The sequence below is a fragment of the Bos mutus genome, chromosome 10 (genome assembly GCF_027580195.1).
Source record: "Bos mutus isolate GX-2022 chromosome 10, NWIPB_WYAK_1.1, whole genome shotgun sequence".
NCBI classification, from domain to species: Eukaryota; Metazoa; Chordata; class Mammalia; order Artiodactyla; family Bovidae; genus Bos; species Bos mutus.
Window position 1 is genome coordinate 52741318 of NC_091626.1, and position 18840 is coordinate 52760157.

At 35.6% G+C, this 18840-nt stretch overlaps 1 protein-coding gene across 1 annotated transcript in view; it reads left to right on the forward strand.

The window, feature by feature from the left end:
- UNC13C (unc-13 homolog C) overlaps positions 1–18840 on the forward strand; it is a 644738-nt gene that overhangs the window by 321002 nt on the left and 304896 nt on the right. The window contains 3 exon segments of the mRNA XM_070377927.1: positions 6771–6940; positions 9638–9753; positions 11842–12005. Of these exon segments, the coding sequence (XP_070234028.1) occupies positions 6771–6940; positions 9638–9753; positions 11842–12005 (450 nt within the window).

Genomic DNA, 18840 nt, shown 5'->3' on the forward strand with positions numbered 1-18840 from the left:
TTAAATTGTAATAGTTAAAGAACAATAATATGAAGAGTATGATTTCTCTGACCAATGATATTTTCTTATTTTTTTGGTAAATAGTTTTTTCATATCTAATTGCTCTAGGTGCTAGGGACTGGAAAAAATGTTTTTTAGGGAATTTTCATACAGAGGTGATCTTTTATCAGGTATTGAGAAGCAGGTAGATGTTCATCAGGTAGAGGATTAGGGAAAAGACATCCTTGCCCTCAGAAACAATGAAAAAAGTGTCTGAGCTGCAAAAATGTTTGGTGAGCCTAGGGAAGTGGTGAATAGAAACCACCCTTATTGCACACAATCTTATACTCACACTCATTTATGTTTCTCCTGTTTTTTGAGACAGTAATTTGATCCTTCTGTTTTCTATATATGCCGTTGCTTTTTAAAAAAATTATATTTGGCATATAAATTTAAGGAACAGCAGGTTGATTTATACATGTATACTATAATATGGTTGCCATTGTAGCATTAACTAGCTCCTCTATCACATATCATGATTATCATTACTTTTTTGTCATGGGTATTATTAAGACCTAGTCTCTTAGCAGATTTGATGAATATAATATAATATCATTGTCTGTATTTATTATACTGTGCATTGGCTCTTTAGGAGTCATTTAGCTACTATTTTGTACTTTTAAATATCATCTCTCCTATTTCCCCATCTTCTGGGTGCCTGGTAAGCACTATTTTGTTCTTCTCTAGTTTGTTTTCTAAATTTCACATATAAGTGGTATCATATAGACCTTCCTGTTTTCGGATTTCTCTCCCTAAGTGGTCTCTCTTTTCACAGCAAAATTGACACAAAGAATTTTTCTAAACAAGCAAATTTCTTACTTTTATTACTTTAACATAACTAATATTTTATCATCTTTAATGTCAAATAATACTTAAAACAGCTATTAAAATAAGTTTATCTGCAATATTAGTACCTGTGAAGGAAACATTAGATATAAAAACAGAACAAAAGGCTTTGAGTATTAATGATCCAATTGTAGGGCTTAAGGTGGGGCAGCAAAATTGGTGTATCATATCGGATTGGTGTATCTTTGTCCTTTGGTTCTTTGATCTATTACAGTACTAGAATAGATCTACAACACCCGGTTACTACCTAGAAAACCATCAGAAAAACTTAAACAAAAGGGACATGTTGAGGACTGGTGTTGTTTTCTTTTTTTTTTTTTTTGGTCAATTCAAATTCCCATAATTAAATGCCCTTGATAAATGTAGTGGGAAAAGTCCCTGTGCACTGGCACTGGTTTTGAACTTAGAGTTTGTCTATCTGCTCTAATACAATTGAAAGATAATAGGGTTAAGGGCTCTTGATTCAATAATAAGACACCTATACTGTGATGGAACTGGGTTACATAATTCATAATAAATCATTCAGAGGAAATGTGTGCATCAAGTGTCTTTCATATTTCCATTTGGTGGGTCAGAGTTTAAGGAATTAAGCTGTAACTAGAGAATTTAATTACTGTTTGAAAGGCTGCTGCTGCTTTGCCTCTGGATGGCTCTTGCAAGTTTCTGGCTGATGATTTTTTCAATCAATTCCCTGCCTTCCAGCTTGAGTTGAAAGAGATTATTTATGATTGTTAGATTTTTAAAAATACAAACTTTTGTTGATTATAACAGTAAAAGATAAAGACTAAAAAAATTTCACTAATCTTACCACCTATATTTTGAATATAACCTTACAGATTGTTTCAATGCATATATATGTGCTGCTGCTGCTGCTGCTAAGTCGCTTCAGTCATGTCCAACTCTCTGCAATCCCAGAGACGGTAGCTCACCAGGCTCCCCCGTCCCTGGGATTCTCCAGGCAAGAATACTGGAGTGGGTTGCCATCTCCTTCTCCAAGGCGTGAAAGTGAAAAGTGAAAGTGAAGTAGCTCAGTTGTGTCCGACTCTTAGCGACCCCATGGACCGCAGCCTACCAGGCTCCTCCGTATATAAACTCACATTTATATATACATTAAATATCTATCTTATGTGTCTATTAATAAAATTTGATACAATGACATTTAAAATATTATAGAAATTTCATTACAGATTCTTAATATGATTTTAATTGCAACTTCATTTACTATTGGTTTTTTTCTTGGTATAGTTGCTGGTATAGATTTGGTATAATAATCTTGGTATAGATTATTTTAGTTGCTTCATTATAACTAGTTCAACTATAGATCATTTCTCATTTTTGAATGGCTCTTTGCTTATATACTACTTTCATAATGACTTCCCATCAGAGGATGACTGTTTTAGCAAGAGATTGTTCTATTGAAATCAGGCTTTATGAAATTCATGAGCATCTCTTTAGGCTAAATAGTCCTTCTCAGAATAGGTTGAACTTCGATAACTTGGGTTTGGGTTTTATTTTTGTTTGTTTGTTTTTTATTTGCTTTTTGTCTTTATTTTGCCTTTATTATAGGAGCTATGTATTCGGGCTATATCCAGGAAACTAAATCAAAAAAAAAAATTGTAGTGAGACCATTTGAAAATTTGGTATAAGTAATTATAAAGAAATTAGCCTTTTGGATGGCTGCCAAAAGAATATTGGCCAAATAGTGATTGGCTGTGCAGAGATTAGGGTACCTGCAAATTGAAAACAGAAATACAGACAAAACAGAACATAAACACACGTAATAATCCTGAGTTCCAAAGAGTGAAATGCTTTGCTTTAACTTGGGAATGAATAAAATAACTTATTCCCATGGAAACAAAGCCATTCCTGTCTTTAATAATGAAAAAACATAAAATTGGGCATATTAACTACTCTTTAAGATGCACATTGTTTTTAGTTAAGAAAAAAGTACAATGCAAATTGTCCTAACAGTGCTTACTTTATTTACCAAGAGTGAGCAGCAAAATATCTTATTCTCCTCTTATAGGAAAGGCAAATCACAAGCTGTTGAACTAAAACAGGAATCTTTGTCAGCTAATTAATCAAGGTGGAAATGATCTAATAGAGTAAGATTTATTGGGAGTTATGTGTGATAGATTTTTCTCTTGTGTGTAAAAAATCTTTCTGTCACATTTTCCTAAATGAGCATACAGTTTCCCATCTAAATAATAAACCTTTGAATTTTCATAAAAGTCAAAGTTTGTGAAACACATGCTAAATAGTTAAGGAATGACATAAAACACAGCAAGTATAAAAATAGTAAGAGTTAACAAATTAAACATTTTAAACCGTTTTGTATATAATCAGACAAAATGAACTTGGTAGATTTTTAAATTATTTTCCCACTGATTCGGTTAGAATTTTATTAAATTTCTTATTAAGCCATGATTGTAGCTTGGTCAAAGAGAGATTTCATTCAACAAGAATTCCAGGTATAGGTATTTGAGGGCTAGTATGGAGAAGGAAATAGCAACCCTCCCCAGCATTGCCTGAGATATCTCATGGACAGAGGAGCCTGGTGGGCTACAGTCCACAGGGTTGCAAAGAGTCAGACACAACTGAGCAACCAAACAACAACAGTGGTAACTCTGTTATCCCTTCAAAGTGAAAAGCTTAATCTATGTTCCTCATTTATCATCTTCTGTGGAAGATGTTCTACATCCATGTTCCAGAGGAATAAAAGAAGAACATAGAAGAGCCAGAGCCAGAAGACTTTTGCTTATATCTCATTGTAGAATGATGTCAAGTGGTCATCTCTAGTTTCAAGGGAGACTAGGATATTGCACAGAAGTAGGAAAGGCAAGGAGCGCTTGAAAAATTATTGGCTGAATGAACTTATGGTATCTGTCACCTTCCACCTCTTTGAGCATTCAATATTTATTCATGGAATTTCCATCTCTGTATGTACTTTAAACATAATGAACCCATCCTCTGTCTTCCAAGGTAGGTGGTCCCCAAATTATATCCAGTTACTGGGTTAAGTATGAAGTCTAGGATCTTTGGGTAATCTCTTTATCACCTCCAGGTTTGGTTCTTTGTCATTCCTAAGTCTATAAATTAAAGATAAATCATCTTCTTCGAACATCCCCACTGTATTAGTGTAAAGAGAAAAGAAATTAGGATAAAAGCAGTTTATCCTTAAAAAAAAAAAAAGTCTCATTCAGTAACAGGGAACAAGGGAAGCATATGACTGTCAGTGGTACATAGCAAATATAGAGTCTTGCTTAGCAGATTATTCAGGACTTCCTGATACTAGCAACAGAAGTCGTTACTTGGCTAGCCAATCTGGCAGGCCTTAGCACTTCTTGGTGAATTTCTTTTACATATTTTCTCCAAGTCCTTGGTTCTACATCTGGGGGGGCCTTGCTTGACCAATGGGCCAATGCCTGGATTCTACGCAGAAGCTGTGTAAAATGAAAGAAAATGAAAGAGGGCTCTAAAAAGAATGAAAAGGCATTGTGTATCTACGAAACCATAAATTGGTACCATCCTAGGAAATCCAGGTTTATGGTCTTCCTAGCTGGCACCCCACTCCAGTACTCTTGCCTGGAAAATCCCATGGATGGAGGAGCCTGGTAAGCTGCAGTCCATGGGGTCGCTAAGAGTCGGATACGACTGAGCGACTTCACTTTCACTTTTCACTTTCATGCATTGGAGAAGTGTGTTCTTGCCTGGAGAATCCTAGGGACGGGGGAGCTTGGTGGGCTGCCATCTATGGGGTGGCACAGAGTCGGACACGACTGAAGTGACTTAGCAGCAGCAGTAGTAGCAGTAGCTGGGAAGAGGTTCTACGTGGAGTCTACTTTCTACTGCTGTGAGTTCAAGGACCCAGAAATTACTTTAAATAAAGCCTGTAGCAACCCCAGGGCACATTTAAAAATACCATACCCGGGAAGTTTTATCAGACTTCCAGGAGGTGAGCTTCAAGACAATTTTTAAGTAACCACATACCCCTGGAAAATTTACCTCATTATCACTGGCTCCTTTGTTCTGACCAATTCCTTTCTCTTAACCTAATGGCTGCTGCCTCTACCCCTGTAACACTGTATGCCAGGGTGCAGCACCATTAATCTGATCTTTGCCATTAAGTTCCCTTTCGTTGTCACTTAGAGACTTCCTAAAGAAAGGTGTTTGAAATACCCTGGGGTAACAGGTTTATCTATTTTTGAAGTTCCACTCAGAAACCTGTGCTTGTATGCATACATTTTGTATACAGAAGCAGCTGGCAGTCCTCAACCCTGTGTAGTTCCAAATTGTGATATTCTCAGTTGTGTGGGACACAAGCAGAGTGACCTCTTTTGGAATAGCTGTGTTGCCTTGCATCTCGGCTTAGAGCAGTCAAGCTATAGTTTGAGTGCATCTCTATCTACCACAGTACATTTTTGAAAGCAGCAAGACTTAATGAGCATATTCCAATATTCTGAATTTTACTCATACCATTCACACTAATAAAAAAGCTTGAGTTGGTATGTGGTCATGATTCCAAAGTATAGCAAGCAACAGTTTGACCAGCTGTTTCGCTATTGCACTCCAAAATTTAGTGGCTTTGAAGCCTGAGGTAATTAATGCTTGCCCTCATCATCTCCTCTACAAAGTCAATTCCACATTTTAAGTTCTATTATTGTAGCTCTCTTCTTTCTTTAAAAGCTATTACATTAATCATTATTGTTCATTGCAGCCAACAGAGCTCACTCTAGTTTATACAGAAAAAAAATTATTTCATAGACTCAGATTGCTCACGAATTTTTAGAGAGGCCAGAGGCCAGCCTCTAAATCAACTGTGCAAAAGCAATGTCCAATTATATCATGAGGCTTCTTTGTAAAAAAAAAAAAAAAACACATACACACACATTTGCCACTATTGATCAATTATTTGTCCCTCAGTACTGAATACCAGAGACTCTGTGACAAACTGCTAAAGACCACCACCCCTGTTGCCAAAAGAATTAAGCACCACACAATACAACCACTGCCTCACTTTCCTCAATTTGAGTTCAGGTATTGATTGAATGCAGGTTAAACATCTGGACCATAACTGCAAAGGAATCTATGAATGTGATTTATCAAGCGTAAGTTTAGAGAAGATGAGGAACATAAGGAGAAATATAGCCAAAATAGAAGAATTTTTAGAGATGTTGGGCATCCATATGTCATGACTTGATTTAACAATGTCTTATATGCTTAACTGAGATTTTTAACTTATTAGGCAGACTATGTAATGTCCACTTTCTCAACACCCATTGCAATTAAATTAGCTTTATGATACATGGCTTCCCTGGTGGCTCAGAGGGTAAAAGCATCTGCCTGCAATGTGGGAAACCTAGGTTTGATCCTGGGTCGGAAAGATCCCCTGGAGAAGGAAATGGCAAACCACTCCGGTACTCTTGCCTGGAAAATCCCATGGATGGAGAAGCCTGATAGGCTACAGCCCATGGGGTCGCAGAGAGACTGACATGCCTGAGCGACTTCACTTTCACTTTCACTCATGATACATAATTTTCTGAGCATGGACATGTTGCCATAGATAACTGTTGCAAATAGGAAATATATCATAGACAAAGCACCCCACAGATTTCTGACCCATATTCAGTTATATGTATTTCAATTAAAAGACATGGAATGGGGCAGGATTTTCTCTTATTAACATTACTTAACAATTGCAGCCGTTTTTCAATATCTCTGATACCTGCAACATCCCATGGATGGAATGGTCCATGGGAAATCTTATTTACTATGCAATGTGGTACGCCTTTCTGGATTAGATAAGATTTAAAACAAATTGCTAACATCAAATGACATTTAAAGAAGTTAGCAATGGTTATTAACTTGTCCACATCTATTTTCAGTGAGTGCCATAACTCCACAGATCGAATCAAAGTCAGAGTGTGGGATGAAGATGATGACATCAAATCCAGAGTGAAGCAACATTTCAAAAAGGAGTCAGATGATTTTCTGGGACAAACAATTGTAGAAGTGAGGACCCTGAGTGGAGAAATGGATGTCTGGTACAATTTAGGTGACTATCTTTATGTCTACTTGAAACATGTTAAATAAAATTCCAGAATATCTGTGACAGGCATTATATTCCCATGTTGGTAAAAGTAACTAATGTTTTTCTAGAACATTTACTTGGCCTTTAGGCAGGTAAGTTTCATTAGGAAATAAGGTGATAATTATTTAAACTCAATATTATTGAAAGATACTGGCAAATTTGAGATGAAAAAAATTCTTTCAAGGAGTCAAGTGGGTGTCTTTTAGGAGAAAAATATTATTCCATTCTGAATTTTTAATTCATAAAGTATAGCTTCAAAAAACTTTGCCAAATGTATAGAAAACAAACAACCTGTGACTTAATAATGTCTGACTTATTTATTTCCTTTTAGTCCCTTAATGAATTTTGGCAATAAACAAAAAGTATATTTTAGATATCTTTCAAAGATGATGTAAGCGTAGGCTTTAGTAATGCAAAGCTGGTTACCCATATGCTTGTTCTGATGATGAAGATATGAGACTGTTTAATTGGTATAATTTTAAGATGGAATTTTATTATTGTACCGAGAATTAAAGATAAGTTTTAATTTGACTTTTCCCACAATTGAATAATAACCTAGAATCCTTAGTGCTGACTTAAATAACAGTAAAAAGATATGGATCACCTCATTTTCTGTAAAGGACATAATCTAAAAATATACTTATCATATTATTGGAAATGTTTTAATTACATTTTTAAGATATGGTGGTGAATCTAAGAAAAGTTTACATACTTCCAAGATTATGAAATGTTTGATTTTAGGATACCTACTTATTTTAGAAAATTAAAGAGTGCTTTTCACTTTTTAGAACCTGCGTACTTCAGATAATACAGCATTTTGCAAAGTAAAGGAATGAGGTTACGGAATTAATGGCCATCTGAATTAAGGAGAGATATATAACTGAACACAAATGATTCAAACTAGACTAAAACCACATTATCAAAAATATTTTATTTTGAAGAAATCTCCCTTAAAACTAATACTTCTCCATTATTGGCATAGAGTTTTTGCTTCACTTATAATGATAAGCCTCCTATATCTTGTTTATACTATTAAATAACTTTATACAGGAAAACAGAGATGTTAGGAAAGGGTAAATTTCAGACCATTAACTGCACAATTCTCACAAGTTGTGTTTTAATTAAAGAGCAATTTAATTGACTATACATACACTTTTGTTTTCCTGTGATAAATTAGCATGTTGTTGAATTGAGTTGCAATTCAGAAGAGAAATTCTCAAATTATTCTTTTGACAAAATGTACAAGGGTATAGTCAGTTTGCAAAAGAATTTGAGTATGCTTCTAATAAAATCAGCCACCCAGCTCTACTGCAGAAACTGTCCTTCAGTGTATGGAGAGAAAAATACAGTGCAGCCCACCATGGATGCCTGTGCCTGCTCATCCTCATTTCACACTTTTGTGCAGTCATTACTGATGCTTAACCTTTAGAGGGAAAACAGGTTTTAGCTTTGTATAAAATCCACAATGGGTTCAATCCCCATTAGGAACTTATTTTCATTATTTGTACAGTGTTACTCCTTCCTCAACACTCAGAATTCATTTCACCATGCAGAGAAGGAGTCAGCCAAAAGTTCTGGGTATCCAAGCAGAGCCTGTGTCCCATGAATCCATTGTGATGATAGTACTTAAAATGTTCCCTGTGGTCCTGGGGAAAGGTCTGTGACAAAGAGGTCTGAAGACCTGACTTTCTCTTGGCTGCAGCAGACAACTTAAGCATTTGTTGAGAATCAACTCTCTCCTAGCCAGTAGGAGAAACTCTCATAATCCCAGCATTAAGAGAAGACTCTCAGCAACACAGTGACTATTAACTGTTAACCATGAAAAATCAGCAGACATTCCACAAGAGGAAAGTAGACTTCATGATTTAACTGTATCTTATTTGGCTAGAAATATAGTAATGCTTAGAAAGAGGGGCAATTAAAGAAGTCTTCACTGCTGACTTGGTGTGGCTCTCCCTTTTCATCTTTGGTTTTTCAGATGGATCAGCTTGCTTCTTTATGTGTTTCATCAGGGAAGCAGGGATCAGTCTTAGGTCCCCTACCTACATTCCCCCTAGAAATTTTGTGGCTATGTTTATCTTTCTCCCAAAGCTATCCCTAAGTTCATATTAGATGCCTATATACACATATATTACACACACATTATTTGAATTGACTACATATTGACTCCATTCAAACAAAGAAGGAATCTAACACTCATAAGTAAACACAGGTTGTAGACCATAGGTCTTCATGAATCACTGACAGAAAACTATTAACGGATGTTTTTGTTAGAGCTTTGACTCATTTTTTTCAAGGACAGAAAGAATGGGACTTTTTGATAAAGTACTCTCCTGATTAATTTTATCTTTTAGTTATTTTGCTTTTAATTGCCCAAATAATTAATTTTTATCATCTTAACTGATCTAGTACATGGAAATTTGTATCAGAATGGTAGAATCGTCTGATTAAGCTTTTTTATTTGATACCACATTTTGACAATCTCAATGACATATAGGTGCATTACTTTAAATTGTATTTAGCAGAATCATTATTGTTAATCAAACCTGATCTTAAAAAATGACTTTTAGCAATATAAGCCTTTTTTTAAGCTTTTGAGATCTTGTATAAGAAAAATGATATTGTCAAAAGTTACTGACCAATTACTTTCTGCTTTATCAGAGAAACGGACAGATAAATCAGCTGTGTCTGGGGCCATTCGACTGAAAATTAACGTGGAAATAAAAGGAGAGGAGAAAGTTGCTCCATATCATATACAATATACATGTCTACATGAGGTAAGTAACTTGAATTATATTAATAATACCTAGAAAAAATTGCATTGATTAGAGATAATGCAACAAAATATTTGTTTTAAAAATAGAATTGAATTAGGTTTGTGAAATTGTCCCTTAAGTTCTTATTCTTTACAATAGCAAGTGATGTGTTAGGGTATCACATAGCCTTCATATTGCCCCCTGAGGAGAGGGCTGGTTGTCTTAGACTGAGGTTTAGAACAAGCATATGAGGCAAGTTTTAATAAACAAGGCAATGAGACGATAATGAACAAGTAGAGCAAATTACCATCCTTTCAGGGAGGAAGAAGACTGTTAGAAAGCATTCATTGAAGAAATAAGTCATGATATTTTGGAAACATTAAATCTATAGTATCAATACTTTAATAATGGAGGAGAAGATCCAAATCATGCTAATTTTTGAGAACTCTGAGTTCGTGCTCAGGTTTTGTTGAAGATTTAATTAGGACTATTGTCTATTAAATATGAAAAATCTGATGTTGTAGAAATGTCTTTGGGGAGCCAATGTAATTAACAGTAAATTTGTCTCTCTCTTTCTGAGTATAACAGAGGACTTCATACATTCTGAACCCTCCTCCATTTTAACTACCTTTTCCAGAAACATATCTGGGTAGCAAGTATCAGAATGTAGGTTTGCACCCATGCATAGTAGAGAATATACTACGCAAAAAGAGGAGCTTGGTTGGCTTAGAAAGAAGTAGAGACCACTCAGACTGAATCAAAAGGGCAGATGCACGACTTCCCTTTTGTGCCTCAGTGTCCATGCACAGACAAGTAATCTTGGGCTTCTACCGGATGCTTTGCAACTGAAAGCCTAGTTTGACATGTCACCAGAGCTTTTCCATGATGCAAACGACACATCCCATGTATCAAAAAATATGTGGTAAAGCTGAGGACTATACCTTTCCCCCTGTTCAAAGAGGTACGGACAAAGTACCTTCCTAAGAAACAGATAGCTGGGAGAATCATTGCTGTTTGCACATGATTTTTCCTAAGTATATCTATGAAAATGTATATGTAATTATTTGCATCTCCCTTTCACTAAAGAAGGAAACAAGGAACACTTTTTAAGTCATTTACACATTGCACAGTAATTAGAGATAGAACCAAGACTTAATCTCCTGAGTACAGACTAACCAGTGATAATCCATTAAGGAAGGTTGTTCACCAAATGCAGTGCTCTGTGACAACCTAGGGGAGTGGGATGGGGTGGGCGGTGGAGGGAAGCTCAAGAGGGAGGGGACATTTGTATACCTATGGCTGATTCATTTGATGTATGACAGAAAGCAACACGATATTGTAAAGTAAACATCCTTTAATTAAAAATAAAATTATGAAAAAAAAGAAAAGTGGTTCAGTTTTTAGACCAATAGCAATAAATCTCTTGAACTGGCAGGATAGGGAGCCAACTCTGGCCATAAAATGTGGGCAGAGATTTGGAATGACAGGAATAGCATCATGCTTTGCTTTTCAGAGTCTTTTCTGTGGGTCCAAGAACCCAAAAGAACTGAAATCCAGTTCAGAAAGGGTCCTTAAATAACCCATGCTGCAGCAGTTTCTAAACTTCTTAGAAGCAAAAAGGAATTGTATGTAGTAATTTTTTTCATTACAAAATTGTAAAAATATTTATTTTCAGCCTGAATTCATTGTCATGACTTGTACCATTTTGCAGCCGAAGTGCTTTAGTTTTATTTGCATATCTAGATTTTGTATTAACATAGTCAAAACACATTATTCATCCAGAGCTTTTTAATTTACTCACAGCCCATGAATGTAAAATCTGTGCTAGCATGTAGAAATATTTACTGGCAAAACCATTTACTTCCTTCTAAAATGATACACTATATCTGAAACATTTAAATCATTGATTCTGTATAGACCTAGACTGAAATAAAATCAGAATTTGCATTAAAATGAGATTCAGTAAAATGAAAATTTGAGATATTGCTATTGTTTATAGATTCTGATGAAACATTAGATGCAATTATAATATAATTTACTGAAAGTTACAGTTAAGTATGTCAGGCCTAGTTTGAGGAAACTGAACATTTGAAAAACACTTACTTTTAGAATTTGTTCCATTACTTGACTGAAGTGAAAGCTAATGGTGGAGTGAAAATCCCAGAGGTCAAAGGGGATGAAGCCTGGAAAGTTTTCTTTGATGACGCCTCTCAAGAAATAGTCGATGAATTTGCCATGCGTTATGGGATTGAATCCATTTATCAAGCTATGACGTAAGTACTACAGAATCTTTGCATGTTCAAAAATCTCTGTTGAAATCCAAAGGCGAACTCTTTCTTCAAATCAAATGAATTTTTAATTTTATAGATAATTACAGTTTGGATGTAGTTTATTAGATGCTGGCTACCCTCTCTGTTGCAGCTATGAAGTATTAAGGATTGGTAACTACCATCATCTTCTCAATTCTTATTCCATTCCCATGTGCTGTTCCTTGACTAAATTAGCAGCTTCCCATGTGTTGTTCCTTGACTAAATTAGCAGCATCTGGGAACTTAGAAATATAAATTTTCTACCCTACTTCATATCTTCTGAATCAGAAACTCTGAAGATTTTAATATGCCCACCAAGTGGTTCTCATGTACTCTAAAGTTTGAGAACCATAGCCTTATTTGATATTTGAGAAAACTAGAGCCTGATGATTAAAATGTGTTGTCCGAGGTTACAAAGCTGTTTAACATCACAAACACTTCTAGAGTCATTATGGTGTCTTAACCCTAACTTTAGACTGTATCCTTCTTCCCTATTTTTATTTTGTTTCTGCTAATTTTGTTAACCCAAACACTACAGTAAATAAGGTCCTTTAAAAGTGATCCATACAGGCACACATCCTTTAATGTGTTTCAGTAACAATTTAAAATTGAATTATTGCTTGTCTAGAGTTAATCTTTTGAAACCTAGTCTGAGTTTATAAGTGCATTTTGTTCAGATATAAGCCATATATAATATCTTCCCAATCCAGGAAATGAACCCATGTCTCCTGTGACTCCTGCATTATGGGATATTTACCGAAGCCCTATGTATACATATATATATATATATGTGTGTGTGTGTGTGTGTGTATATATATGTGTATATATGTATATATATGTATATATGTGTGTATATATGTATATATGTGTGTGTGTATATATATGTGTATATATATATGTATACGTAGGGCTTCGGTAAATATCCCGTAATGCAGGATATATATATGTATGCTAAGTCACTTCAGTTGTGTCCGACTCTGTGTGACCCCATAGACGGCAGCCACCAGGCTCCCCCGTCCCTGAGATTCTCCAGGCAAGAACACTGGAGTGGGTTGCCATTTCCTTCTCCAATGCATGAAAGTGAAAAGTGAAAGCGAAGTTGCTCAGTCATGTCCGACTCCTAGCGACCCCATGGACTGCAGCCCACCAGGCTCCTCCATCCATGGGACTCTCCAGGCCAGAGCCAGAGTACTGGACTGGGGTGCCATTGCCTTCTCCGTATATATGTATGTATGTATGTATGTGTGTATATATATATGTACATACATATATGTATATATATGTGTGTATATGTACATATATATGTATGTATATGTATGTGTGTATATATATGTATATATGTGTGTGTGTGTGTGTATATATATACACACATATGCATTCATAGGGCTTCAGTAAATATCCCGTAATGCAGGAGTCGCAGGAGACATGGGTTCATTTCCTGGGTCGGGAAGATCCCCTGGAGGAAGGCACAGAAACCGCTCCAGTATTCTTGCCTGGAGAATTCTGTGGACAGAGGGCCTGGATGGGCTCAGTCCACTGGGTCGCAAAGAGTCAGACATGACTGAAGTGACTTAGCATGCACATAAGTCTGTATGTATATGTATATGTCTGTACACACACACTCACATACATATATAAAAGGACTGTTCTTTCATATTAAATCTTCAAGGTTTATTGCTCATAGAATTTAATAAACAGTCATATTTCTAGACCATCATATAAGAATGAGTTTTTAAAACTTTCTGATAGTGTATGCTTTTTCAGTTTACAGAATGTCCTAGTGCTAAATTTCAAAAGCTTATAGATTTTTAGGCGTGAAAAGTACTTAGGGGCCAACCGGTTGAATCTCTCTCTGAATCAGGAAATTCTTTTTGCATCCCTTACTGGTTGTCATCATCTCTTTGTTTGCTCACCTGCAGTGATAGGGAACTCAATTCTTTTTTATTTGAAGTATAGTTGATTTACAATGTTATGCTAATTTTTACTCTCTGGCAAAGCTTTTTTTTTTCATCCAGTCAATAATACACATGTAAACATTTTAAAAATATTCTTTTCCAGTATGGTTTATCCAAAAAGATTGGATATAGTTCCCTGTGCTACACAGTAGGATCTTGTTGTTTATCCATTCTAACTATAATAGTTTATTTCTACTAACCCAAATTCCCAGCTCATCCCTCTCCGTCTCTCCTTTGGTAATTACAAGTCTGTTCTCTATGAGAGTGTGTTTCTGTTTGGTAGATAGGTTCATGTGTGCCATATTTTAGACTCAAAATGTAAGTGATATCATATGGTATTTGTCTTTTTCTTTGTGCCTTCACTTAGGATGATCATCTCTAGTTGCATCTGTGTTGCTGCAAATGGCATTATTTCATTCTTTTTTAGTATTCCATTGTATATATGTACCACGTATTCTTTATCCATTCTTCTGTTGATGGACATTTAAGTTGTTTTCGTGTCTTAGCTATTGTAAATATTACTGCTATAAACATAGGGATCCTTTGTGAATTGTAGTTTTGTCTGGGTATATGTCTGGGTGTAGAACTGCTGGATCATATGGTAATTTATAACTTTAATTTTCTGAAGAACCTCTATACTGTTTCTTATAGTGACTGTACCAACTTATATGCCCACCAACAGTGTAGGTGGATTCCCTTTTCTCCATGTTCTCTCCAACATTTGTTATCTGTAAATCTTAATGATGGCCATTCTGAATGGTGTGAAGTGGTACTTCATTATAGTTTCGATTTTCATTTCTCTAATAATTAGTAATTTTGAGCATCTTTTCATATGCCTAATAGCTATTTGTATGTCTTCTTTGGAGAAATGTCTATTAAGGTCTTCTGCCCATTTTTCCATTGGGTTTTCTTTTTTGTTATGTTGTATGAGCTATGTACAGTATCAGTTGTATATTTTGTAGATTAAGCCCTTGTTGCTTGCATCATTTGCAAATATTTTCTCCCATTCCGTAGGTTGTCTTTTCATGTTTTTGTATGATCTCCTTTGCTGCATGAAAGCTTGTAAGTTTAATTAGGTCCCATTCATTTATTTTTGTTTTTATTGCTATTGCCTTGGGAGACTGACCCAAGAAAACATGGTATAATTTATGACAGAGAATGTTTTGCACGTGCTCTCTTCTAGGAGTTTTTTGGTGTCATGTCTTCTGTTGCCTATAAGCCATTTTGAGTTTATTTTTGAGCATGGTGGGAGGGTGTGTTCTAACTTCATTGATTTACATGCAGCTGTTCAACTTCCCCAGCACCACTTGATGTAGAGACTGTCTTTTTCTCATTTTATATTTTTTGGTCCTTTGTTGAAAATAAATTGAACATATGTGTGGGTTTATTTATTTCTGGGCTTTTTTCCCATTGATCCATATGTCTGTTTTTGTACTAATACCAAACTGTTTTGATTTGATTACTGTGGCTTAGTAGCACTGTCTGAAGTCTAGAAGAGTTATGCCTCCTTCTTTTTTTTATTTTTTAATTAGGATTGCTTTGGAAATTCTGGGTCTCTTATACTTCCATATACATTTTTGAGTAATTTATTCCAGTTCTGTGAAAAATATCATGGGTATTTTGATAGTGATGGCATTAATCTGTAGATTGCTTTGGGTGGTATTGCCATTTTAACAGTATTAATTATTTCAATCCAAGAGCAAGGGATATATTTCCATTTCTTTGAATCCTCTTTTTTTCCCCCTTTAATAATGTTTTAATGTTCTCAGTTTATAAGTCTTTCACCTCCATGGTCATGTTTATTCCTAGGTATTTTTTTTTGGGGGGTGCAATTTTCAAAGGCTTTTTTTTTACATTCCCTTTCTCATATTTCCTTGTTAGTGTAAAGAAGTGCAACTGATTTCTGAATGTTTATCTTGTGTAGTACTACTCTGGAATTCATTTATTAGATCTGGTAGTTGTTGTGTGCAGTCCTTGGGTTTTCTGTATATAGTGTCATGTTATCTGAATATAGTGACAATTTTACCTCTTCCCTTGCAGTCTGGTTACATTTTATTTATGTTTCTTGTCTGATATATGTGACTAGAGCTTTCAATATTATGTTGAATAGAAGAGGTGAGTGTGGGTATCCTTGGCCTGTTCCAGATTTTAGCATGAAGGTTTTCAACTTTTCACTGTTGAGTGTTATATTGGCTGTGGGTTTGTCATAAATGGCTTTTATTATGTTGAGATATGTTCCCTCTATACCCACTTTGGTAAGAGTTTTTATCATGAATGGATGCTGAATTTTGTCACTTTTTTTTCTGTATCTATTGAGATGATCATGTGGGTTTTGACTTTTGCTTTTTAATGTGATATATTACATTGATGTGTACATGTTGACTCATTCTTGTGAACCTGGGATAGTCATGGTGTATGATCTTTTTTGTGTGTTGAATTTGGTTTGCTGATTTGTTTTTGTTTTGACAATTTTCATGTATATAGTCATCAGAGATATTGGCCTGGAATTTTATTTTTTGGTGGTATCTTTGGTTTTGGGATCAGCATGATGGGGGGCTTCATAGGATTCTTTGAGAGTATTCCCTTCTTTTCAACATTTTGTAAGAGGTTTCGAAGGATCAGTATAAGTTCTTTGTATACTCGGTAGAATTCTCATAAGCCATCTGGTCCTGGACTTTTGTTTGTAGAAAGTTTTTTTGTTTTTACAGATTCTATTTTATTTTTAATGATTGGTCTGTTCAGATAATCTGTTTCTTTTGGTTCAGTTTTGGTGAGCTGTATGTTTCTTGAAAGTTGTCCATTTCTTCTAGGTTGTCAGATTTGTTTGCATATAATTGTTCATAGTATTCTCTTAGGATATTTTGTATTTCTTCAGTATTGATTGAGTTTTCTTCTTTTTTGTTTCTTTCTTTATTTGGATTCTCTCTCTTGCCTTCCTGGTGAGCCTGGCCAGAGGTTTGTTAATTTTGTTTATTGTTTCTAAGAAGCAGCTCTTGGTTTTATTGATTTTTTTCTTTTTTTTTTTTAATCTCTATATTTTATTTATTTCCTCCCTGATTATTTCCTTTCTTCTGCTGACTTTAGGTTTTATTTGTTCTTCTTTTTCTAATTCTTTTAGGTGGTATGTAGGTAGGTTAGGTTGTTTATTTGAGATTTTTCTTGTTTTTTTGAGGAAGGCCTCTATTGCTATGGACTTCCATGTAAGTTCTGCTTTTGCTGCATCCTGGATTTTGCACGGTTGAATTTTCATTGTCATCTGTCTCAAGGTATTTTTTAATTTCCTCTTTTATTTCCTCATTGACCCATTGGTTTTTCAGCAGCACATTGTTTCAGTTCAGTTCAGTTCAGTTCATTCGCTCGACCCCATGAATCGTAGCACACTAGGACACCAGGCCTCCCTGTCCATCACCAACTCCCAGAGTTCATTCAAACTCACGTCCATCGAGTCGGTGATGCCATCCAGCCATCTCATCCTTTGTCATCTCCTTCTCCTCCTGCCCCCAATCCCTCCCAGCATCAGAGTCTTTTCCAGTGAGTCAACTCTTCGCATGAGGTGGCCAAAGTACTGGAGTTTCAGTTTTAGCATCATTCCTTCCAAAGAACACCCAGGACTGATCTCCTTTAGAATGGACTGGTTGGATCTCCTTGCAGTCCAAGGGACTCTCAAGAGTCTTCTCCAACACCACAGTTCAAAAGCATCAATTCGCCAGCACTTAGCTTTCTTCACAGTCCAACTCTCACATCCACACATGACCACTGGAAAACCGTAGCCTTGACTAGACGGACCTTTGTTGGCAAAGTAATGTCTCTGCTTTTGAATATGCTATCTAGGTTGGTCATAACTTTCCTTCCAAGGAGTAAGCATCTTTTAATTTCATGGCTGCAGTCACCATCTGCAGTGATTTTGGAGCCCCAAAAAATAAAGTCTGATACTGTTTCCACTGTTTCTCCATCTATTTCCCATGAAGTGATGGGACCAGATGCCATGATCTTAGTTTTCTGAATGTTGAGCTTTAAGCCAACTTTTTCACTTTCCTCTTTCACTTTCATCAAGAGGCTTTTTAGTTCCTCTTCACTTTCTGCCATAAGGGTGGTGTCATCTGCGTATCTGAGGTTATTGATATTTCTCCTGGCAATCTTGATTCCAGCTTGTGCTTCTTCCAGCCCAGTGTTTCTCATGATGTACTCTGCATAGAAGTTAAATAAGCAGGGTGACAATATACACCCTTGACGTACTCCTTTTCCTATTTGTTTTAGTCTCCACATAATCTTTTTTTTTTTTTTTCTCATTTCTTTTCCTATGGTTGATTTTTAGTTTCATGCTATTGTGGTCATAGAATATTCTTGAAACAGTGTCTGTACTCTTAAATTTATTGAGGTTAGTTTTATGCCCTAGTAATGCAGTCAGTCCTAGAGAATGTTCTATGTACAGTTGGAAAGTGTATATGTTCTATTTTGTTTTTGATGTAATGTCCTGAAAATGCCAAGTCTAACTGTTGTATCACTTAAAATTTCCATTGCCTTATTGATTTTCTGCCTAGAAGATCTGTCTATAGGTGTGAGTGGGGTGTTAAAAGTCTTCTACTATTATTGTATTTCCATCAGTTTCTCCCTTTATGTCAGTTAGTATTTGTTTTATGTATTTGAGTCCTCCTATATTAGGTGTAAATATATTGACAAGTGTAAAATCTTCTTATATTGATCCTTTAATCCACGATATAGTGTTCTCCTTTATCTTTTTTTATGGCCTTTGTTTTAAAGTCTATTTTGTCTAAAATGAGTGTTGCAGTGGCTGCTTTCTTGTCATTTCTATTTGCATGAAACATCTTTTTCCATCCTCTTAC